Below are 24,773 nucleotides of genomic sequence, written 5' to 3'. Positions count from 1 at the left end.
AATCTATTTATTATACTGCCCCAAATTATTGAATACCTTAGAAAATGTAACAAAACAGGTTATCCAAGGGAACTAAATAAATAAAGTTATTTTTTGTGGATGAGCTAGACCCAATATTTTAAGAATGATAATTCCTTAGAGAGACATTAAAACCCCTTTATCTCTGACAGAGGTTTTCTTTCAAGTAGCTGAATGTATAATTGATATAAAGTAACAAAGCCAAAGAATATCCTGCACATACCTGAAGAAAAATAGATTATATTAGATCCTAAAATTTACCATAGAGTTATAGTAATTGAGATTGTTGAAGTGGTACAGAAATCAAAGAAATAGACCAGTGGAATAAAATAGAGAACTCAAAATCAAAGCACAATACATATCAACAGTATTGGCACTAGAAATCAGTAAATATAATAGGGTTATTTATTTAAAAAAATAGTTCAAGTACAGTTGATTATCCAAATGGAAGGAAAAGAAAGTTCCCTATCACAAACCGATATACAAAAATTAATTCACAGCATATTAAAGATTTTAACATGAGGATAAGATTGTAATAAAACATGAAATGTTCAAACCAAAAATAGTTAATCAATCTGATTACACCAAAATGCATTTTAATTTGTTTAAAGACAGACATCAAAAAGAGTATAAAGAAAGTCAGGTGCTGGTGGCTCCAGCCTGTAATCCTAGCTACTCAGGAGGCTCAGATCTGAGGATCACGGCTCAAAGCCAGCCCAGGCAGGAAAGTCCATGAAACTCTTATCTCCAATAAATCACTAGATGGGGCTGGGAAGGTGGCTCAGGGGTAAAGTGCTTGCCTTGCATGCATGACGCCCTGGGTTTGATTCCTCAGCACCACATAAGCAGAAAAAGCCGGAAGTGGCGCGCTCAAGTGGTAAAGCACTAGCCTTAAGCTGAAGAGCTGAGGGACAGCATTCAGGCCCAGAGTTCAGGCCCCACGACCAGCAATAAATAAATAAATAACACAAAACAAAACAAATAAATCACTAGAAAACTGGAAGTGGTGCTGTAGAGCCCTTGCCTTGAGCTGAAGAGCGCAGGGACAGTGCCCAAGCCCAGAGTTCAAGCCCCACAGCTGACAAAAAAAAAAAAAAAGAATATAAAGGGATTGGGGTGTAGCTCTGTGTATAGAGCACTTGCCTAGCATGTAGGAGGGCCTGGGTTCCTTCCTCAGTAACACACACATACACACACACACACACACACACACACACACACACACACACACACACACTGAAAATGATAAATTACAATCTGGAAGAATATAATTGTAACACACATAGCTGACAAAAAAACTATTATTCAAAATGTACAGAAAAGTCTCACAGATCAATAAGAAAAAGAAATCAATGGGGGAAAAAAAAAAAGAAAAAATTGCTGCAATCCTGACTATTTAGGAGGTTGAGCTCTGTGGACTGAGGTTTGAAGCCAGTCTAGCTAGGAAAGTCTATGGCGCTCTTATTTCTTTTTTTTTTTTTGGGGGGGGGGTCCGGTCGTGGAGCCTGAACTCTGGGCCTGGGCGCTGTCCCTCAGCTCTTCAGCTCAAGGCTAGCACTCTACCACTTGAGCCACAGCGCCACTTCCGGCTTTTTTTCGTATGTGGTGCTGAGGAATCGAACCCAGGGCCTTGAGCATGCAAGGCAAGCGCTCTACCACAGAGCCACCTTCCTAGCCCTGGCGCTCTTATTTCTAATTAACCACCAAAAAGCCAGAAGTGGGGCTGTGGCTCAAGTGGTAGAGTGCTGACCTTGAGCAAAAAAAGTTCAGGGTCAGGCCCAGGCTCTGAGTTCAAGCTCCAGGACAGGCATTAACACTCCAGAAGTGGAGCTGTGGCTTGTGTGGTAGAATGGTAGCGGTTAGCTAAAGCTCAGGGACAGCACCTAGTCCCGAGTTCCAGCCCAAGGATCAATACAAAGGGGAAAAAAAAGCCAAGCAAGAGCACAAGGCCTTGGGTTCAAGCCCTGAACCTGTACAAAATAATAATAGTAATAGTAATCATAATAATAGTAAATAATGACAAAGTCATAGAAGCAACATAAATATTCATCAGTAGTAAGTGGGTTGGTTACAGTCTATTTATTTATTTATTTAGTCAGTCATGGGTTTGAACTCTGGGCCTGGGTGCTGTCCCTCAGCTCTTTAGCTCAATGCTAGTACTCTACCACTTGAGCTACAGCACCTCTTCCAGTTTTCTGGTGGTTTATTGGAGGGCTGGAAGGTGGCTTAGTGGTAGAGCGCTTGCCTTGCATGCCTGAGGCCCTGGGTTCAATTCCTCAGTGCCACATAGGCAAAAAGAAAAAAAAGCCAGAAGTGGCTCTGTGGCTCAAGTGGTAGAGCACTAGCCTTGAGCTGAAGAGCTGAGGGACAGTGCCCAGGCCCAGAGCTCAGGCCCCACGACCGGACCCCACCCCCCAACAAAAAAAAAAAAAAAAAAAGAAAGAAAGAGTCTCACAGACTCTCCTGCCTGGGCTGGCTTTGAACCATGACCCTCAGATTTCAGGCTCCTGAGTAGCTAGGATTACAGGCATGAGCCACCAACGTCCAGCTAGTTACAGCCTATTTTATAGCAATTATATTAATAAATCCTAGTTTATTCATTGCGCCAGACCTCGGGCTTGAACTTAGGGCCTTGACACTATTCTGAGCGTTTGTGTTTAAGGCTAGAGTTCTATCACTTAAGCCACAACTGCACTTCCAGGTTTTTGGTTGTTAATTGGATTCTCATGAAATTTCCTGCCTGGGCTGGCTTCAAACCAGGATCCTAAGATCTCAGCCTTCGGAGTACAAGCCACTGATGCCCAACTTGTATTTTAAATTTATTTATTTTTTTGTTGGTTGTGGGGCTTGAACTCTGGGCCTGGGCGCTGTCCCTACACTCTTCAGCTCAAGGCTAGTGCTCTACCACTTGATCCACAGTGCTACTTCCAGTTTTCTGGCGGTTAATTGGAAATAAAAGCCTCATGGAGGGCTGGGATGTAGCTCAGTGGCAAAGTACTTGCCTAGCAAGTGCAATGTCCTGGGTTCGATCCCCAGTACCAAAAAAGAAAAGACAAAAAAAAAATACAGTTAGAAAAAAAAAAGAAGCCTCATGGACTTTCCTACCTGGGCTGGTTTTGAACCTCGATCTTCATATCTCAGCCTCCTGAGGTAGCTAGGATTACAGGCGTGAGCCACCAACACCTGGCCTTAATTTTGGTTATTATTTTTTTTTGTAGAGTTGTGAATCAAACCCAGGACTGTGGATGCTAGGTAAGTACTTGTCCAAGTACTTCCCCAGCCCTAGAACAAAGTACATTTTCATGTTACTAATCTCTACATATGTATGTGGGAAAAAAAAGCATAAAGAAATCCCTAACTGCAGTTGTACCTGGAGTAGAATGATGGGGCTATGATTGAGAAAAAGCCCCAGGAGATAGGGTAAAGCCTTCAAGTATTGATAGTGCTCTGTAAACTCTAGTCTGGGAACACAGGTGTTCCTATTTCCAGAAGTGTGTGTTTATAGTATATGTTCTTATTTATGTGATAGTTTTCACACTTAAATGAATAAAAAAGAATAATTAAAAATTAGATTTATAATGCTTGTTGCCTTTACTTTTCAAGGACATAAATCATGTTCTTGGAGATTAAAAACAGTAGACTTTTTTTCTTTAAACAGAAAGGCTTTTTTACTTGGATGTAACTTTAAACTTACAGAAAAACTGTGAGAGTGGTACCAAAACTCCAGTTTATTTTTTAACCAGACTGATTTAATGTTAACTTTGTATTTTAAAGATATTTGTTTCCTTAGCATATGCACAGTGTGTCTAAACTTTGGAAATAAGCTATATATATATATATTACTGTTTATTTTCTCAGTAAAAGGACATTTTTTAAATTGTGAAAATACTGTACAGAGGGGTTACAATTACATGGGCAAGATAATGAGTACATTTCTTATCAAGCATTGTAGCCTCCTCCTTTGTTTCCCCTTCCCATTCCTTCCCATCCTCCTCCCCACCTTCTCCCCCAACCCTCCCCCCCCCCCACCAAAGTTGTAAAGTTCGTTTTCGACATGGCGACTTGTATGTCTTATTGTTGCAATGAGTCCACCTGTATCCCTATTTAAACGATTTGTTTTTTCCCTTCCCCTCCACAAATTATAACAACATCAAATACAGTGAAAGCAGGGGTTATACCTTGGGGGAGGAAAGGACATTCTTTTATTTAATCATAGTTGCCAATGTTAGGACATTTAACATTGAAACAATATTTTAAAAAGGAATCTGTCATCCAACAGTCATTTCAACTTGACAGCTACCCTCACTTTGTCCTTTTATAGCATTTGAGTTTTTCCTCCACTAGAGGTTGCAGTGCATGTATTGCATTTAATTGTTATGTTTCTTTAAGCCATTCTGGAACAATTTTTCAGCCTGTTTTAACCTTTACCATAATGCCAATGATATCTTTGAAGGAAGCTGATTACATCCTCACATCATCTCCTCCCCCCTCTCCCTGCTGCTGGGGCTTGAACTCAGGGCCTGGGCACTGTCCCTGAGGTTTTTTTGCTCAACATTAGTGATCTACCACTTGAGCCACAGCTCTTTCATTTCAGGTTTTTTTGGTAGTTAATTGGAGATCTCAGGGACTTTCCTGCCCAGGCTGGCTTTCCCACTACAATCCTCAGAGATTGCAGCCTCCTGAAGTAGCTAGGATTACAGGTGTGAGAGAATGCTGATTAAAAAACAAAATCTTAGACAGTGCTAATGGCTCACACCTGTAAATCCTAACTACTCAGTAGGCTGAGATCTGAGGATCATAGTTCAAAGCCAACCCAGAAAAATCCAGAAGTGGTGCTGTGGCTCAAGTGGTAGAGAGATAGCTTTGAGCAAAACAGATGCTCAGGGACAGCACTCAGACCCAGAGTTCAAGCCTCAGGACTGGCAAAATAAATAAATAAAAAATAAAATCTTAAGTCTCCCCCCCATTTTCTTGTAATTATATTCAGGTTCTTAAAATGCAACATAAATGATTTATTCTTGGAGTGTCAACTTAAGGTGCAGACTATTTATCTCTCACATAGTGATATTAATTTGGGTAATTTAGCCAAGATAAGAGACTTTTACTTGGATTTCTTTGGAGATAGTAATTGTGGTATGGGGGGGAAGTAGGAATATAACTTCCTTTTACCCCCAGGATACCACTTGGAATGCTTGAGATGTGAACTCTGATCTTGTCAGGTTTCAATTCACCAATATCTGATTCCTTTTCAGGAAATCTGGAGAAAGAAAAGGGTCTGACTTTGTTTAGAGATAAGTTACTGGTAGATAGGAATTAGCAAATTCTTAAGGAATTAGCAAGTTCTTCGAGAATGTATTAGGCAATGAGTGTTTCTTAGGGACCAAACTTGACGAGAGCTGTTGGAGTCATTTCATTAACTGACTCAGAGGCTACTGCAGGGGCAAACAGACTTAGCAGGAGAGAAACTAGCAGAGGCTTGTGAAATTCCCAGTAGTTAGTGAACAAGGTACCAGGAATAGAATGGATCCTTTCAGCTCAAGGGAGCTGCAGGTGAGAATCCAACAGTTGCCTGCTCCTGGTAACTTTTACTCAGTTTCTATACATTTGACTTCATTTACATTCAGCATGTAAGTGAACTCATGTAATTTTTTTTCTGTATCTATCTTCATTCACTTATTATGAAGGCTTATAGGTCCCTCTGTATGATTCAATGGCAGAATCTCCTAAAATGGAATAATATTCCATTGGTGTGAATGTGAACATCTGTATGTATTTATACATGACCACATTTTAGTTATCTGGTGGACACTTAGATTGTTTCTCCATATCTTGACTTTTGTAAATAATGTTATAATGAACATAGGAGTATAGATATCTTCAAGGGACTGACTTTTTTTTTTTTTTTTTTTTTTTTTTTGTCGGTCATGGGGCTTGAACTCTGGGCCTGGGAGCTGTCCCTCAGCTCTTCAGCTCAAGGCGAGCACTCTACCACTGGAGCTACAGCGCCACTTCCGGTTTTCTGGTGGTTTATTGGAGATAGGAGTCTCACAGTCTCTCCTGCCCGGGCTGGCTTTGAACCGCGATCCTCAGCTCTCAGCCTCCTGAGTAGCTAGGATTACAGGCATGAGCCACCAGCACCCGGCAGACTGACTACTTTTGTTTGGGATGTTGTGTTAAACTTTTGCTTTATTAGACAGTGTTAACATAACTTTTTTGTTTTTGTTGCAGTCCTGGGGCTTGAACTCAGTGCCTGAGTTCCTGAGCTTTATTGCTCAAGCCTAGCATTCTACCACTTGAGTCACAGCTCTACTTCTGGCTTTTTGATGGTTGATTGGTGATAAGAACTGACTTTTCTGTCTTGGCTGCCTTTGAACTGCAATCCTCATATCTCAGCCTCCTGAGTAGCTAGGATTACAGGGTATGAGCCACCAACACCTGGTAGACTAACTTTTTAATAGGTAAATTCAATCTATTTATGTTTATGTTTGGTAAATTTGGATTTAGTTTGGCATTTTGTTTTATTGTATTAACATGTGTACAAGCTCTATGAGCTTCAGGTGTGGTGCAAACTGTACGAGAGCAAAAGACTCCACATTGGAAGGGCTTTGGTCTCGGTTTAGCTCTTTACATTTTCAAAGAAGGGACCTTTCATTTTCATTTTTCCTTGGATATCAAATTTAATAGTTGATCTTGTATATATCTTTCTATAAATACATTTTCACCTTATGGTTTACTTTTTTGCATTCTTTCATGTTTCATTTAATATATATTTTACATTTTTCTGGCCAGGATTAGGATTTGAAATCAGGGTCTTGTGCTTTCTCAACCTGAGCTCTACCACTTGAGCTGTGCCTCTAGCTTGATGGTTGGTTTTTGGAGATGGAGTATTATGGACTTTTCTGCCCCAATTGGCTTCAAACCTTGATCTTCTAGACCTCAGCCTCCTGGGTATCTAGGGTTACAGGCATGAGACACTGGTGTTAGACATAATATTTATCTTCCATTTAAGAGAGATTGAGTTTGATTCCCATCACTGCAAAATAGCAACAGAAAGTCATGTGTTTTTGTCCTAACAGTTTTTTTTTTCTTTTTTTCTTTTTTACCAGTCCTGGGGCTTGAACTCTGGGTCTGGGTGCTGTTCCTGAGCTCTTTTTTGTTCAAGGCTAGAGCTCTACCACTTGAACTACAGCTCTACCTCCAGCTTTTGTTGTTGGTCATGGGGCTTGAACTCTAGGCCTGGGCATTGTCCTTGAGCTCTTCAGCTCAAGGCTAGTGCTCTACCACTTGAGCCACAGTGCCACTTCTGGCCTTTTCTGTTTATGTGGTGCTGAGGAATCTAACCCAGGGCCTCATGCATGCTAGGCAAGCACTCTACTGCTGAGCCACCTTCCCAGCCCAACCTCCAGCTTTTTCTGTGATTGATTGGAAACAAGTGTCTCATGGGCTTTCCTGCCTGGGCTGGCTTCAAATTGTGATCCTCAGACATTGGCCTCCTGAGTAGCTAGGATGGGGAAGTGTGAGCCACTGGCATCCGGCTCTAATAGTAATACTTATACTACTATCATTATGTGATGTGGTCCTCTTTTTTGTGTGTGTGTTTTATTTTATTTTTGTCTTCCCTTATTATTTTATTTTTGTGTTGGTACTGGGGCTTGAACTCAGGGCTTCTTGTTCTCACTTGGCTTTTTTCACTCAAGGCTGCAGCTAGATTGAGCTATGCCTAAAACTTCCAGCATTTTGCTGGTTAATTAGAATAAGAATCTCATGGACTTTTCTGCCAAAGGCTGGCTTCAAACTTTGGTCTTCAGATATCAGCTTCCTGAGTAGCTAGTACTATAGGTGCAAGCTATCAGTGCTGGGCTTCTTGTTTATTTTGCAGAGTTTGGGATTGAATCCAGGACTTTGCTTGTATTAGGTCTCTGTCAATGAATTATATGCCCAGTCCTCTTCTTTGATTTTGTATGTTAGTTTCCTTCGATAAAATATTGACTAACCACTCATCTCTTCTTTCCCTTTCTCCTAGCATCTGGTTTAATTTACTTCAGTTCACAAACCAATCATAAGGCTTAGTCTGAGCTGGGCACCCGTGGCTCATGCCTGTAATCCTAGCTACTGAGGAGGCTGAGATCTGAGGATCATGGTTCAAAGCCAGCCCAGGCAGGAAAGTCTGTGAGACTCTTATCTCCAATAAACCACTAGAAGTGGTTTAAAACCTGAAGTGGTGCTGTGGCTCAAGCGGTAGAGAGCTTGCCTTGAGCTGAAGAGCACAGGGACAGCGCCCAATCCCAGAGTTCAAGCCCCACGACCGACAAAAAAAAAAAAAAAAAAAAAAAAAAGGCTTAGTCTGTTTTCCATATCTCTGTACCTACATTGTCAGAACATACAAATATCATATACTATGCCCTTCCTTTATAATAATTTAACTTACTACTACAACTATGCTCTTCCTTTATAATAATTTAACTTACTACTACAAGCAAATGTGTTCATTGTTTACCACCTATATTTAGTTACTTTACTGCTTGAAATATGTTTCACACTTAAATATATATATATTATATATATATATATTTATATGTCTATATATCCTGAGAAATATTTAAGAATAATAGTTTTTGTTTTGTTTTGTTTTTTTTGGTCAGTTGTACAGCTTGAACTCTGGGTCTGGGAGCTGTCCCTCAGCTCTTCAGCTCAAGGCGAGCTCTCTACCACTTGAGCTACAGCGCCACTTTTGGTTTTCTGGTGGTTTTTATTGGAGATAGGAGTCTCACGGTCTCTCCTGCCCGGGCTGGCTTTGAACTGCGATCCTCAGATCTCAGCCTCCTGAGTAGCTAGGATTACAGGCGTGAGCCACCAGCGCCCGGCTAAGAATAATAGTTTTAAGCCAGGCACCAGTGACTGATGCCTGTAATCCTAGCTGCTCAGGAGGCTGAGATCTGAGGATTGCAGTTCAAAGCCAGCCCAGGCAAGAAGTCCATGAGACTCTTATCTCTAATTAACCACCAGAAAACTGGAAGTGGCATTGTGGCTCAAATGGTAGATGGCTCAATTTGAGTTGAAGAACTGAGGGACAGCGCCCAGGCCCAGAGTTCAAGCCCCATGACAGACAAAAAGAAAAAAGAAAAGAAATAATAGTTTTAGCTGGTGGATCACACCTGTATACTCAGGAGGCTGTGCATACCTCAGCTGATCACACCTCAGCTACTGAGGAGGCTGAGATCTGAGGATTGTAATTCCAAACTAGTTGGGGCAGGAGTCTGTGAGATTCTTATCTCTAATAAACTACTCAGAAAAAGCCAGTACTCTATGTGCTAATACTGTGGCTTGAACTTAGGGCCTGGGTACTGTCCATTAGATTTTTTTATTGTTGTTATTTAAGGTGAAAAAGCCACAGTTTCACTTCTGGCTTTTTTGCTGGTTAAATGGAGATAAGAGTCTCATGGACTTTCCTGCCTGGGTTAGCTTCAAACTGCAATTTTCAAATCACAGCCTCTTGAGAAGCTTGAGCCACAGCCACCTGGCTTGCCTGAAACTTTTAGGGGGGGGTCCAGTCGTGGGGCCTGAACTCTGGGCCTGGGCGCTGTCCCTCAGCTCTTCAGCTCAAGGCTAGCGCTCTACCACTTGAGCCACAGCGCCACTTCCAGCTTTTTTCTTTTTGCTTATGTGGTGCTGAGGAATCGAACCCAGGGCCTCATGCATGCAAGGCAAGCGCTCTACCACTGAGCCACCTTCCCAGCCCTGTCTGAAACTTTTATATCTGAAAATTGTTTGTTTTGGTTTATGTATTCTGCTCTGCAGTATCTTAAATATGTCTCTTCATTATCTTCTGCATTAAGTATTGTTGTAAAAATGTAGTCTTTTTTTTTTTGTCAGTCTTGAGGCTTGAATTCTGGGCCTGGGAGCTATCTCTGGGCTCTTCAGCTCAAAGCTAGCACTCTACCACTTGAGCCGTGGTACCACTTCTGATTTTCTGGTGGTTTATTGGACATAAGAGTCACGGACTTTCCTGCCTTGGCTGGCTTTGAACCGTGATCCTCATATCTCAGCTTCATGAGTAGCTAGGATTACAGGTGTGAGCCACCAGCACCGGCAAAATAGTCTTTTTTTTTTTTTTGGTTGTGGGGCTTGAACTCTGGGCCTGGGCTCTGTCCCTACACTTTTCAGCTCAAGGCTAGCACTCTACTACTTGAGCCACAGTGCCACTTCTGGATTTTTCTGCTTATGTGGTGCTGAGGAATCTAAACTAGGGCATCATGCATACAAAGCAAGCACCCTACCCCTGAGCCACCTTCCCAGCCCAACATAGTCTTTTTTTTTTTTTTTTTTGTCGGCCGTGGGGCTTGAACTCTGGGCCTGGGCGCTGTCCCTCAGCTCTTCAGCTCAAGGCGAGCACTCTACCACTTGAGCTACAGCGCCACTTCCGGTTTTCTGGTGGTTTATTGGAGATAGGAGTCTCACAGTCTCTCCTGCCCGGGCTGGCTTTGAACCGCGATCCTCAGATCTCAGCCTCCTGAGTAGCTAGGATTACAGGCGTGAGCCACTGGCGTCCGGCCCCAACATAGTCTTTTAATAGTATGTTTTGTGGCTTGATCTTTTTTTCCATAGGTGACTTTTTTTTTTGGTACTGGTCCTGGGGCTTGAACTCGGGCCTGGGTGCTATCCCTTTGTTTTTATGTTCAAGGCTAGTGAGTGCTCTTCTACTTTAGACACAGCTCCATTTCTGACTTTTTGATAGTTAATTGGAGATAAGAGTCTCATAGACTTTCCTGCCCAACTGCCTGTAAACCAACATCCTTAGATCTCAGCTTCCTGAGTAGCTAGGATTATGGGTGTGAGTCACTAGTGCCCAGCTCTTTTTAGTTAAAAAATCTTTTTATTTTTATTTTATCTTGAGGCTTCCATAATTTCTTTTAACTAGTTTTGAATTACTGGTTTATAATTTTCATGTGGTTTGTTGGTTTAAGTTGCCCTTATTGTTTTTAGTGATATTTTTGATTTTTTTATTTCTATTCTTTACTTTCTTGTTTTTTCATAATAACTTTGAGATGTGGCTGCTTTTGCCTTTGTTACTCATTTTCATGGGAATTTATTTCTCTTGAACCTTTAAGATGGGAAGAATGACCCCAAGTAACTTTTCTAGCTTTGTAGTTTCAATTTCTCTTCTCTGTTGTTTTCACAAAGATTTCAAAAACCTTGCCTTGTTCTGTGTGAGATCTCTTGGTCTTATTTGTTGCCTAGACCTATTCTTACCTTTGCCCTTAGGTCCTGTACAAGTCAGTTTGCATTGTACTTCCCACAGTTTCATCTCAGTATGGGCCTTTGTTCTATCTTGTTGCTGATTCCGTTTCTGACACTGGTTCCATGTTCTCAAGCTCATCACACTTATTTCTAGCTGCTTCCTTTACAAATGTTGATATTAACCATCTCTGGGTGCTTATTTCTAGCTGCTTCCTTTACAAATGTTGATATTAACCATCTCTGGGTGCTTCTGACATTTTTTTTTTGTTACACACTTCTATTTTGATATTTTGAAGTATAATTTGTCACTTAATTTTTAAAATATACATATGTTTGAAATACTTTTGACTTTAGAATTTTGCAAATGTTTTAGATTTTGTTTTTTGTTTTTTTTTGTCCGGTTTTTTGTTTTTTTGTCCACCTTCCCAGCCCTAGATATTTTTAAATGCGTGAAGTGATCTTTACACTCTAAATGAAACAAGTGGAGCTACATGCCAGTGGCTGAAGTCTGTAATCCTAGCTTCTCAAGAGGATCTGAGGATCACAGTTCAAAGCCAGCCTGGGCAGAAAAGCTTGTGTTAGCATTCTCCCTACCTCAGGTCCCCAGCCCCTCCCACTACTGGGAGTAGCTTGTAGCCACCAGATGCATCAGCAGAAGGCCCTCCATCCAGACCTGAACTCCACCCTGCCCTACTCTCTCCAGGATAGTTGGATACTCCTCACTGCCTAGACCTAGCTGCTCATGCAGAGTACCTCCCACTACTAGCCCAGGTTTTACAAGCTTCCACCGCTTCCACCTGGATAGGGGCAGACACCATATTGCTCCCTCTCCCACGAATACATCTCCTTCTTCTGTATGTGACTGTCTTTGCGTGGTCCCCTGGGGTGGCTGAGATGGATTCTTATAGCTTGTAAGACTCTTATCTCCAATTAACTACCAAAAAAGCCAGAGTAGAACTGTGGCTCAAGTGGTAGAGCAGTAGCCTTGAGCAAAAAAGCTCAGGGACAGTGCTCAAGCCTTGAGTTCATGCCCCAGGATGTGCGGGTACACACACACACACACACACACACACACACACACACACACACACACACACACACACACACACACACACACACACACACACACACACACACACACACACACACACACACACACACACAGAAAGAAAGAAACAAATTTACCTACAAAACAGGACAAAATTTGTTAGCTTTTAGAAACAGTATTTTGACTTTATTCATTCAATGGGATATATTCTATGGGCAAAAAGAACTATAAAGAAGTCTTTTTTTTTTAATTGTGAAAATACCATACAGAGGGGTTACAATTATATGGGCAAGGTAATGAGTACATTTCTTTTTTTTTTTTTTTTTTTTTTGGTCCGGTCATGGGCCTGAACTCTGGGCCTGGGCGCTGTCCCTCAGCTCTTCAGCTCAAGGCTAGTGCTCTCCCATTTGAGCCACAGCACCACTTCTGGCTTTTTCTGCTTATATGGTGCTGAGGAATTGAACCCAAGGCCCCATGCATGCAAGGCAAGCTCTCTACCACTGAGCCACCCTCCCAGCCCAATGAGTACATTTCTTATCAAGCATTGTTGCCTCCTCCTTTGTTTCCCCTTCCTTTCCCTTCCCATCTCCACCCCCCCCCCCCGAGAAAATTTAATTTTATTTAGTAAACTTATTTTGGTATAGCAATTTTTATTTTTTACAAAATTTTGAGGTTGCTAGGTTTTTAGTTTGTTACTATATATTTTATCTGCTTATTTTGTTGGATTTTGGAAACGAAGAATTACAATCATAAACACCACCATCTTTTGCAGTATCTTTTAAAAAGCATCATCACAGGCTGGGCATGGTGGTACATACCTGTAATCTGGGAGTCTGAAGCAGACAGACTGTAAGTTCAAGTTCAGCCTGAGCTACATAGTGAATTTGAGGGTATCCTGAGTTTCAGAGTATGATGCTATCTGAAAATAAAGGGGTCAAAAGTGTCATTCTATGGTTTATTAGGTATTATTAAAATAATTTTTGTGCTAACAAGTAAATGTAGATTTGCTTCTTTTGCATTATCAATACAACCTTATGCTGAAAGTAGAGGTGTGGAGCACCATCCTTGAACAAAAAAAGCCAAGTAAAAGAGTGAGGAGGTCCTGGACTGGGAAGGTGGCTTAGTGGTAGAGTGCTTGCCTCACATGCACGAAGCCCTGGGTTTAATTCCTTAGTACCACATAAACAGAAAAGGCCGGATGTGGCACTGTGGCTGAAATGGTAGAGTGTTAACCTTGAGCAAAAGAACCTCAGGAACAGTGCCCAGGCCCTTAATTCAAGCCCCAAGGACTGGCAAAAAAGAAAGAGAGAAAAAAAAAGAAAAAGTGAGGCTGAGTTCCAGCCCAAGTACCAGATGGAAAAAAACAAAAACAAAAAAGCCCACACAAAAAAAACAGCCTCCTAAACCCCAACTGTTTAAAGATAATAAAAAATTTATGACCTAACAAAACTGAACAAACCAAAAGAAAACAAAAAACCCAAACCAAATCAAAACCAATCTCTGTCTTTGAATCCTTGAATTTCATATTCATAAATTTTCAGTCGCTTAAATTGATGTCTTTGTCTTTGTTAACTTGTATCTTACTCTTGGGGAAGTACATCAGCTGACTTTACTTCCATGGAGGCCCAACTTTGTTATTTCAACTATATTCTCTCATTTCCTAATTTTGGTCTTTTTTCTAATTTCTCTTTCTTTCTTAAAACAATATTCCCAAATTCACTGCTTTAAAAACGCTTATAGTCTACCAGTGGAAAACACATAATCCCAAAATACATTGTCAAAATATAATGGATGCCAACATACAATGGCTCTCATGTTACTAAAGAAGAAAGAATATTTCTTTTTTCTTTTCTTTTCTTTTTCTTTTTTCTTTTTTCTGTCATTGTGGAGCTTGAACTCAGAGCCTGGGTACTGTCCCTGAGCTCTTTGCTCAAGGCTAGCGCTCTACCACTTTGAGTCACAACTTCACTTCTGTATTTTCAGTGGTTATTTGGAGATAAAACAAGGACTTTTCTGCTCGGGCAGGCTTTGAACTGCCATCCTCAGATCTCAGCCTACTGAGTATCTAGGATTACAGGTATGAGCCACCAGCACCTGGCAGAATAAATATTTCTGACCAGAGAACTCTAGGGGACTTCATAGAGGAAGTAAACTCTGAACTAGGCCTTGAGGAATGGATAGGATTTATCGGAAGTGAAAAATAACTCACTGTATTGTGTGTTAAACCCAGGGATTGTGGATTAATCTTAGGGCCTCTTACATTCTAGGCATATGTTATACCACTGAAATTTAGCTGCAAATAAATGATTTAAATTAGATTCCTTTTTTTCTTCCATGACAAGATTTTCTCTGAATTGATCTTATTTTTTCATAAACACAATTAATGTAATTGTGACTTACAGAAGCTAGGAACATATGGTCTTATTGGTGAGTATGGCAGTAGATTAAAAATAGTAAAGTAAGATTTATGCTAGGTGCTAGTGTCTCATGCCTATAATCTTAGCTACTCAGGAGGCTGAGATCTGAGGATCACAGTTCAAAGCCAGCCTGGGCAGGAAAGTCCAGGCAACTCTTTTTTTTCTTTTGGTCAGTCATGGGGCTTGCACTCTGGGCTTGGCACTGTCGCTGAGCTCTTCAAGCTCAAGGCTAGTGCTCTACTACTTGAGCCACAATGCCACTTCCGGTTTTCTGATGGTTAATTGGAGATAAGAGTCTCAAGAACTTTCCTACCCTGGCTGGTTTTGAACTGCGATCCTCAGATCTCAGACTCCTGCGTAGCTAGGATTACAGGTATGAGCCACTAGTTCCTGGCTGAGACACTTATTCCTTTCTTTCTTTCTTTGTTTTTTTTGGTCAGTCATGGGGCTTGAACTCTGGGCCTGGGCCCTGTCCCTGTGCTCTTCAGCTCAAGTTGAGCCCTCTACCTCTTGAGCACAGTTCCACTTCCAGTTTTCTAGTGGTTTATTGGAGATCAGAATCTCATGGACTTTTCTGCCCAGGCTGGCTTTGAACCATGATCTTCAGATCTCAGCCTCCTGAGTAGCTAAGATTATAGGCATGAGCCACTGGCTCCCAGCTCAGACACTTATTTCTAATTAATCATGAAAAGGCTGGAAGAAGAACTGTGGCTCAAGTAGTAGAATGCTAGCCTTAAACAAAAGATGCTCAAGGACAGGGCCCAGGCTGAGTTCAGGCCCCAGGATTAGCAAAACAAAACAAAACAAAACAACAATAAAAATAAAACAACAAAATCTACTTAAACTAGCACTTGGGAGGCTGAGACAGGCAGATTGTGAGTTGGAAGACAGTTTGGTTTACACAGTGAGTTCTAGGACAATTTGGACTATGTAAGGGAGTGGTCTCAAAAGCAAAGGAAGAAAAGAACTTCAATAATGAGTCAGTGATGAACAATATGAAGATTATATAGAAGTGAGAGTTGAAAGCATTGTGAGGTGAAACAGTTGGCTTTAGTGATTAGTTACTAAAAATTCTTAGTGATTTCATTTGTTTTATTTTACTTCTGATAGTGGTTGCTAAAAATTACATTTTTAGAGCTATTTAAAATACTTAGGGAAGTCCTGTAGTCCAAGATATTTACTTGACTCTAGAGCCAGTCAACATAGTAGGATCTTGTCTAAGAAAAAAAGGGTGAGCTGAGGGTGTGCCTTAAGCAGAAATCACTTTCCTAGCATGCCAAAGGCCCTGGATTCAATCCATAGTACTAGTAAAAACAAAACAAAACAAAAAAGCAAGAAGAAGAAAGAAACATTCATATGATGCCAAAGCCAAATATATAAAACATATTCCTCCATATTTTTCCACTTATTCCTTTCTTTACCCATTTGGTAACATTTCTTTTTTAAGTTTTTCACATTCAACTAAGTCTGGTTGCTTCTCCTACCCATCCCCCAACCTTCAGGATGAGAACAAACATTTACTTTCATTCGGTAGTTTGGAGAGTGTGTAAACTTTGGCAGCTGATGTGTCATGGGTCAGAGAGCAGTGGAAGGGTCAGTGGCATTAATTCACTTTGTCATCGAGCAACAGGTCACCCAGTCAGCTGGACTGGATTTGATGACATAGAGTCTTCTTCAGTTGTGGCAGCAGTGAAGGGAGAACGTGTGTGTGTGTGTGTGTGTGTGTGTGTGTGTGTGTGTGTGTGTGTGATGGTTCTGGGGCTTGAACTTGGGGCCTGGGTGCTGTCCTTGAGCTTTTGTGCTCAAGGCTAATGCTCTACACTTGAGCCATAGCTCCACTCCTGCCTTTTTTTTTTTTTTTCTGGAGCTTGAGGTCAGCGCCTGGGCACTGTCCCTGAGGTTCTTTTGCTCAAAGCTAGCACTCTACCATTTGAGCCATCGTGCCACTTTTGGCTATTTTTGTTTATGTGGTACTGAGGAATCTAATCCAGGGCTTCATGCATTGTAGGCAAGCACTCTACCACTAAGCCACGTTCCCAGCCCCAACACTTCTGGCTTTTTATTTGTAGGTCATCGGGCTTTAACTCTGGGCCTGGGTGTTGTCTCTCAGCTCTTCAGCTGAATGGGAGTGCTCTACCACTTGAGCCACAGTGCCACTTCCAGTTTTCTGCCGGAAATAGGAGTCTCACGGACTTTGCTCCCTGGCTGGCTTTGAACCATGATCCTCAATTCTCAGCCTCCTGAGTAGCTAGGATTACAGGCATGAACCACCAGCGCCTAGCCACTTCTGACTTTTTTATTGTATATTGTAGTCTTACAAATTTTCCTGTCCAGGCTGGCCTTGAGCCTCGATCCTCAGATCTCAGCATCTTGAGTTGCTTGGATTACAGGTGTGAGCCACTAGCACCCGGCTTTGAAGGGAGATTTTTCTGTTGAAGTTGCCATTGTTAGTTACATCAGCAACCTGGTGTTCAGTAGGGTCCTATAAAATCCTAAAGTAAGAATTGTTCACTGAGGTTACACTATCACAGAAGGCGTCTCTTAGTGGCCAGAGAATCATTTTAGGTATTAGATTACAATCATCAAATATCTCTGTCCAGAGATTTTTTTCTGTACCATTCTTTTGAATTTTCTTTTCTGGTGTGAAGAAAGTTGATGATCCAAGAATGGAACTCTGTTCAGGGTCATGGATGCAGTAGTTTCATCTGTATAGATAACACCAAACAAACAGAGCTCCTTCAGGAGCTTCTCACTCAGCTCCTTGACTTTTGTAGTAGAAGGAGCTTTGTGAAGTTATATGTCACCTTATATAAGTTTATCTGAATCTTCTCTAGAGACCAGCAGCCTGCCATCTTCATTCTTCCCAACACTTGGAAATGAAATAGCTACCAGCTGAACTGTGAACCATTGTGAGTTTCTAAGGGAGAAAGGACTTCATGGACCTGCATACCTTCCTCAGAATGAGAGAGGACTACAAGGTGTTCACTGCAGTGTGGTCTGCTACACAGATCACAGACCACACTGTGTAGCAGCCAGCATGCCAGACCATGTTCTATGCTAACTGCAGATGTGTAGAGAGTGTGCGGTGCGTGGGCTTATTTCAGCAGAATAGAAGCAGCCAAGCTAGAACCCCAGCCCCTGGTGAAAGGTATATGCTGTCAGCAGCCAGTCACCTTAACATCATTGTCAGAAGGACTCTAGAGGCTGGGCCTAGCAGTTCTGTCTTAAAATGGTTTCTCCCTATGGTTGCAGAGGGCAGCGGAAGTTCCTTTCTACAGTGATGATAGTTAACTGTTTCCACTGATGTGATTTTGCTATGTGGCTTTACATCTGAAATGTCATAGTGTCTCAGAAGAGAACTCTCCACTTTAAAAACAGAAGTTATGGAGTATTTCAGTGAATAAGACCTTGAGCTTCTGAGCCTATGACCAAAAAGGCATCTAAACAAAGATTTGACTCCATAGGTATATTTCACCAGAAAACCTTTTTTTCCCCTCACCAGTACTGGGGCTTTGAACTCAGGGTTTGGGTACTGTCAGTTAACTTTTTCAATCAAGGCCAGTCTGCCACTTGAGCTACAGCAATACTTCCAGCTCTTGGGTGATTAATTGGGGACACGAGTCTCAAGGGCTCTCCTGGCAGGGCTGTCTTCAAACTTTGGTTCTCAGATCTTAGCTCCCTGAGTAGTTAGGATTATAGGTGTGAACCACTGACACCTGCCTCAGGAATACTTCCTTACTGATAGTTTTTTTTTTTTAAAGAAAAGCAAATATCCATATCAGTTCTTCCCTTGTCATAAAGATAATCTTACCATCTAAGTGGTATTGCATCTTTTTGTGGTTGTAAATTTCTTTTTTTTTTTTTCTTTCTTTCTTTCTTTCTTTCTTTTTTTTTGGGTCCGGTCGTAGGGCCTGAACTCTGGGCCTGGGCGCTGTCCCTCAGCTCTTCAGCTCAAGGCTAGCGCTCTACCACTTGAGCCACAGTGCCACTTCCGGCTTTTTTCTTTTGGCTTATGTGTGCTGAGGAATGGAACCCAGGGCCTCATGCATGCAAGGCAAGCACTCTACCACTGAGCCACCTTCCCAGCCCTTCTTTTTTTTTTTTTTTTTGCAGGTCATGGGGCTTGAACTCTGGACTTGGAAGCTGTCCTTGCGCTCTTCAGCTCAAGGTGAGTGCTCTACTGCTTGAGCCACAGCGCCACTTCCGGTTTTCTAGTGGTTTATTGGAGATAAGAGTCTCATAACTGTCCTGCCTGGGCTGGCTTTGAACCTTGAACCTCAAACCTCAGCCTGCTGAATGGCTAGGATTACAGGTGTGAGCCACCGGGGCCAGACTGTGGTTGTAAATTTCATTGCTGCAACAGAACCACAAAAAAGGATATTTCTTTGCTCAAACTGGCTACATTCCAAACAGCTGGCCAACTGCAAGTAACTGGTGAAATCCAAAGCAGCAATTGGCGTATCTATTGATCTGCTTGGGACAAAATATACCTGTTGGAAGTGTGCAATCTTTATAGCACTGAGAGACCAATAGAGAGGCAATAATGGCTGCCAAATGCTACATACAGTGCAGTTGAACAACCAGTTCTCTGTGTATAAGTGAGGCTGGCATGACAGGCATATGCTACCATGGCGCAGCTATTGATTGAGAGGGGTCTCGCAAAACTTTCTACCTGCACTGGCCTCAAGCCAGGATCTTCTTCCCTTCAACTCTCTGAGTAGCTAGGATTACAGACCTTAAGTAAGCCTCTGCTCCCCTCTCCTCATTCTTTTTTTTTTTTTTTTTTAATAGTTCTGGGGCTTGAACTCAGGGCCTGAGCACTGTCCCTGATGGTTTTTACTCAAGCCACAGCTCTTTTTCTGGCTTTTTAATGGTTAACTGTCTAAGAGGCTCACTCACAGACTTTCTTGCTCAGGCTGGCTTTGAACCATGATCCTTTTTTTTTTTTTAAATTTTTTTTTTTTTTTTTGTCGGTCGTGGGGCTTGAACTCTGGGCCTGGGTGTTGTCCCTCAGCTCTTCAACTCAAGGCGAGCGCTCTACCACTTGAGCTACAGCGAACCATGATCCTTGATCTCATCCTCTTGAATAGCTAGGATTACAGGCATGAACCACTGGCTTCTAGCTTTTTCATTCTACTTAATATATATATATATATATATATATATATATACATATGTGAATATATATATATATATATACACATATACACATGCACACGCACATGCACACACACACACACACACACATAACTTCATAGCATGAATGTTCTAGTATGTGTTAAGAGGAAGAAAAGTACCAGGAAGCATTCAAAGCATGGGAAACCTGTAAAAGAGGTCTTTTACTTTAACCGTCTTACAGATAACTTTTAGGGTCTCCGAAGAGAATGAGATGCTTTCACCAATAGAGAGATGGCTAAACAAGATATTAACACAAGATTGCCTCTGGCCCTTGTCAACAAACCTTTGTTCTCTGAGGTGAAAAGGAATGGGAAGAATTTGAGAAAAGAACTAGACAGTTTAATTCTGTTATTCTAGGACTAGCATTACCTAAGGTCTCCCAGGAGAGCACTCACAGTAGTATCAGATGCAGTGTCAGGGAGACCCTGCCTTCATCTTCAGGAGACATCATGAAACTTCTGTCCTAATTTTGGCTGCTTTTGCTCTAGGCAGATGCGATGGACCCTTCAGAAATCTCTGAATTGAGTTAAAAATAAAATAATTTAACCATAAAGTCCTGTTATATCTGAGATACTCAAATTCATCCTCTAGATTATTTCTTATCTCATGTTACACTCAGTGATACTGTCCAGTTAAGTTTACTAATGACAGTGTGCCAGTGAGTAGAACATAATAGTATGGGCAGCAATATTAATATATGCCAGGTCCTCAGTAGAGAGAAAGAACAGGGAAAGTGGAACATAAAATCTGTTTTATACTCTGTTTACCTCTCTGTCTGCCCTTTTTCCTACCTTTTCTCAAAAGGAAAAGCTGCCAGGAAATTTGATCATACTCATTTGATCTAGTCACATAAGGATGAGGTCACTATAGTTTAAAAGATTATGAATAGCTGGATGTTGGTGGCTCAACACCTGTAATCCTAGCTACTCAGGAGACTGAGATCTGAGGATCATGGTTCAAAGACAGCCTGGGCAGGAAAGTTTGTGAGGCTCATCTCCAGTTAACCACCAGAAAACTGGAATTGGTGCTGTGGTTCAAAGTGGTAAAGTGCTAGTCTTGAGCTGAAGAACTTAAGCCCTGAGTTCTAGCACCATGACCAGAAAAAAAAAAAAAAAAGATTATGTACAAAGCCCACGTGGGGAAGATTTGAACAGTCCTGAAAAACTACAAAAGTGGAGGTGAATAGAAACACATTCCTTATTCTTGGGTAAGATCACATAGTACCATAATCCTGTCAAGTTTTCCCAGGTTAACATATAAATGTAATCTAATCTGAATTAAAAAAAATACCAGTAGTTTTCCTGGAATTCAATTCAAAACTTCATATAGAGAATGAATAAGCTAGAATTTCTGTGAACATATTTAAAAGCAAGAGCAGTAGAAAGGAGATGCTTTACCCCACATTAACATCTACTGTAGCTGGGTGATGGTGGCTCACACCTATAATCCTAGCTATTCAAGAGGCTAAGATCTGAGAATTGAAATTTGAAGCCAGCTGGAATAGACCAATACAAGAGACTCTTTATTTAGAACTGGAAGTGTAGCTTAAGTGGCAGAGTGACAGCTGTGAGAGAAAAGGCATAACAAGAGCAAGAGGCTCTGAGTTCAAGCTTCAGTACCAAGAAAAAAAGGCAAATAACTGTGAAAAATTTGGAAAAATACTAGGCATCATTTCCTTATATAAAAAAGTGCAAATTGCAATGTATTGAAATACAACTATTTGGGGCTGGGAGGGTGGCTCAGTGGTAAAGTGCGTGCCTTGCATGCATGAGGCCCTGGGTTCGATTCCTCAGCACCACATAAGCAGAAAAAGCCGGAAGTGGGCCTGACGCTCAAGTGGTAGAGTGCTAGCCTTGTGCTGAAGAGCTGAGGGACAGTGCCCAGGCCTAGAGTTCAGGCCCCACAACCCACCAAAAAAAAAAAAAAAAAACAAAACAAAACAAAAAAAGGAAAAAAAGATATACAACTACTCTTGATTTATCAGATTCATAGTGTTGAGAGACTATACTCCTTGGTGTAAAGGCCTTTCCTGATGTAAGTAATTATTTTGCTGCTGCTAAGCAGGGCATGATTTTATTTTCGTTTAAGTTGTGCCAATATTATGAAATACACAAGCATAAAAAGAGAGCAATACCAAGTTGAGTGTGCTAAGTGTGGCACTAAACCCTTGAAACAGTAAACACCCCAAAGCAAAAGCAAGCAAACTAAAGTAACCTTTATGTCCTTACCAATAAACCACATCGTGACACTTTTCCATTTTAACTTGTATTTTTCTTTTTATTTGTTTTAGGTGCTTTTTTTTTTGGTCAGGGTCATGATATGTAAGACCAGACTAGATTAGAACTTAAAGCTCTCTTGCCTTAGCTTTCTGGGTACTATCATGCCCAGTTTAGGTGGTAAAATATTAGTTGCTATAGTTGTAGCCTCATATATAGAAGAGTATTTATCATAGTGGAGTATACTGTTAGACAGTGATTGTATAACAGTGACTGGGATCTCATGTTTCTCAGAAATTATTTTGAGATCTTCCATAATGGTCAGGTTCTTATTGTTGAATCAATGAATTGTGATGACAAGGCCACTTGCCACAAAACATGTCTACTTAAAACTTCAGTTGCTGTACAGGAACAAAGTTGGGAGCACAGCCGGTTCCCTGGTCTTAGTATACGCACACTATTTAATTTAGAATGATAACTTAATGAGTAGGAATCTGCAATAGCAAACAAAAGAAGAGTCTAGCTAGTTTAAATACAAATGGAATCTCCGGGTGCTGGGGGCTCATGCCTGTCATCCTAGCTACTCAAGAGGCTGAGATCTGGGGCTCACGGTTCAAAGCCAGTCCAGCAGGAACATCTGTGAGACTCTTATCTCCAATGAATCACTGGAAAACTTGAAATGGAGCTTTGGCTCACAGCAGTAGCTAATACGAGTAGTAGCTAATCGTAAGTACAGCAGCTTGTACAAGTACAGTAGGTAGTACTTGAGTAGGTCACAGCACTACGATTTTCAAGGTGATTCTGCAGGAAAGGCAAGCTCGAGCAGGACTCCTGCGGATTGGATGATCCCAAATCGGCAGGCAGAATGTTGATTTGTTGAAGCAAACTCCGGGGAGTTTACCCCTGGTAGTTAGCCAAACCCAGACACCTTTCTTCCTCCAGGTTCAGGGCTCCCGGCCCTTGTGGTCAGGCGCGCCGCGGGTCGGCTTCCTTCGGGTCCTAGCGCGCGCGCAGCCGAAGCCGGGACAGTTCACAGCAACCTCCTTTCCCTGGCCCTAGCAAGCGATGGGGCGGGGCCAAGGCTCCCAGACTCTTGATTGGCCGAATCCCGGCGCTCCCCTCTCCCGCCCCCTCCCCTTACGGGGTGAGAGGTCAGAAGAGCACCGGTCACTAGGGGCTGCCATGGCGGGGCTCTGGGTAGGAGCTGTGGCCCTGGTTGCGGCCGGAGGACGAGGGCGGCGGCCACCACCACAGTGGATGAGGAGTGCGGGCTTGTGGACCCTGAAGGTGAGCGGTGACGTGGTTCCTGCGGGCCTGGAGTGGAGGCTTCCTCTGGGTACCCGGCCGCGGGCTGGGTCCTGGCGCCCGGCGGTTCCCGTGGAGCTCCGTCCCCTCCGGCGCTCGCTCGCTCGCTCACCCGGACTGGCGCCACAGTCTCTGGCCCTGTGCTCCCAACCTCCATCCTCGAGTTCGCGCTGGAGCCTGGGGAGCGGCCTTGGGCGGCTGGGGCCGGGCGGGCAGAGGCCTACGGGAGGGAGGGAGGGAGGCTGCTGGGCCGTCTGGGCCGTCTGGCATCGGCGGATTCTGTACCTGTGCCGCCCCTGGTCACGTTGTAGCGCCTTCGCTATTGCCTTGGTCTTTAGTTCTCCAGGGCATGCTTTAAAAGAGTTCCTCAGAGTTTCCACGCTCCCTTACATCTTTCCTGCTTCTTTGAAGGGACGTGGTGAATTGCTATTCAGATGGTTAGGGCCGTTGATCCTGACTTGAAGTACTGTACTGTGTCAGGATTGCCAATAGATTTTGCAAGTGACTTTATACCCTGCTCGAATTGCATACTGAAATGTGTCCTGTTGTATATGCCCTGGTTAGCCTGCCTTGAAAACATATTTCACTACTGCTCACCCGTGGTGGCAGCTTAACCTACTGATTAAGAGTATTTGTGTGGCTCTTAACTCATTTGCACTTCCACAGAGAGTCTAGCAATTTCTGGGTTATAGACTCACTGATTTATCTTATTAACAGGGTTTATTAAGTCCTTTGAACAAATTCTTAAAAATCATGTCCTCTGAAAGTTTGTCTACCAGCTGGCTAAGCTTCTTTTAATTCCTTCCTTCCTGCTTTATTTCATTTCCCTCCCTCCCTCCTTCCCCCATGTCTTTGTCTCTGCCTCTTTCATTTAAAAACTTCCTTTAGTTGGGCTCAGAGTGGTACCCACCTGAAATCTCTGCACTCAGGAGGCTGAGGTGGGAACACTATTAGTTTGAGGTCAACCATGGGTACATAATGATAGCCTGCCTCAAAAGAATCAGTCTTTTCCCACCCAAAGGAAAACCAAAGGAAAAATTCATTAAAAAAAAAAAAAGTGCTGTATATGTCAGATGTCAGTGGCTCATGCCTGTAATATTGGCTACTCACAAGGCTGAGGTCTGAGGATCAGGATTCAAAGCCAACCACAGCAGAAAAGCCTATGAGACTCTTACATCCAATTAATGCACAAAAAACTTGAAGTGGAGCTATGGCTCTAGTGATAGAGCACCAGCCTTGAGGAAAAGAGCTAAGGGACAGAACCAGGGTCAAGTTCAAGCCCTACTACCAGCACCAGCACCAGCACCACCACCACACACATGCACACAATTGTGGTATCATTTTATTTATGAT

The 24,773-nt window shown here is 42.2% G+C and overlaps 1 protein-coding gene across 1 annotated transcript in view; it reads left to right on the top strand.

The window, feature by feature from the left end:
• The first annotated feature begins 23,257 nt into the window (after positions 1–23,257).
• Pcca (propionyl-CoA carboxylase subunit alpha) overlaps positions 23,258–24,773 on the top strand; it is a 296,255-nt gene continuing 294,739 nt past the window's right edge. The window contains exon 1 of the mRNA XM_070002672.1: positions 23,258–23,402. Within this exon, the coding sequence (XP_069858773.1) occupies positions 23,298–23,402 (105 nt within the window). The 5' untranslated portion in view covers positions 23,258–23,297. The remainder of the gene's footprint in view (positions 23,403–24,773) is intronic.

The sequence above is a fragment of the Dipodomys merriami genome, unplaced genomic scaffold (assembly GCF_024711535.1).
Source record: "Dipodomys merriami isolate MVZ:Mamm:240054 unplaced genomic scaffold, mDipMer1.0.p SCAF_6, whole genome shotgun sequence".
Taxonomy (NCBI): domain Eukaryota; kingdom Metazoa; phylum Chordata; class Mammalia; order Rodentia; family Heteromyidae; genus Dipodomys; species Dipodomys merriami.
This window is presented reverse-complemented; position numbering and strand designations above follow the sequence as displayed.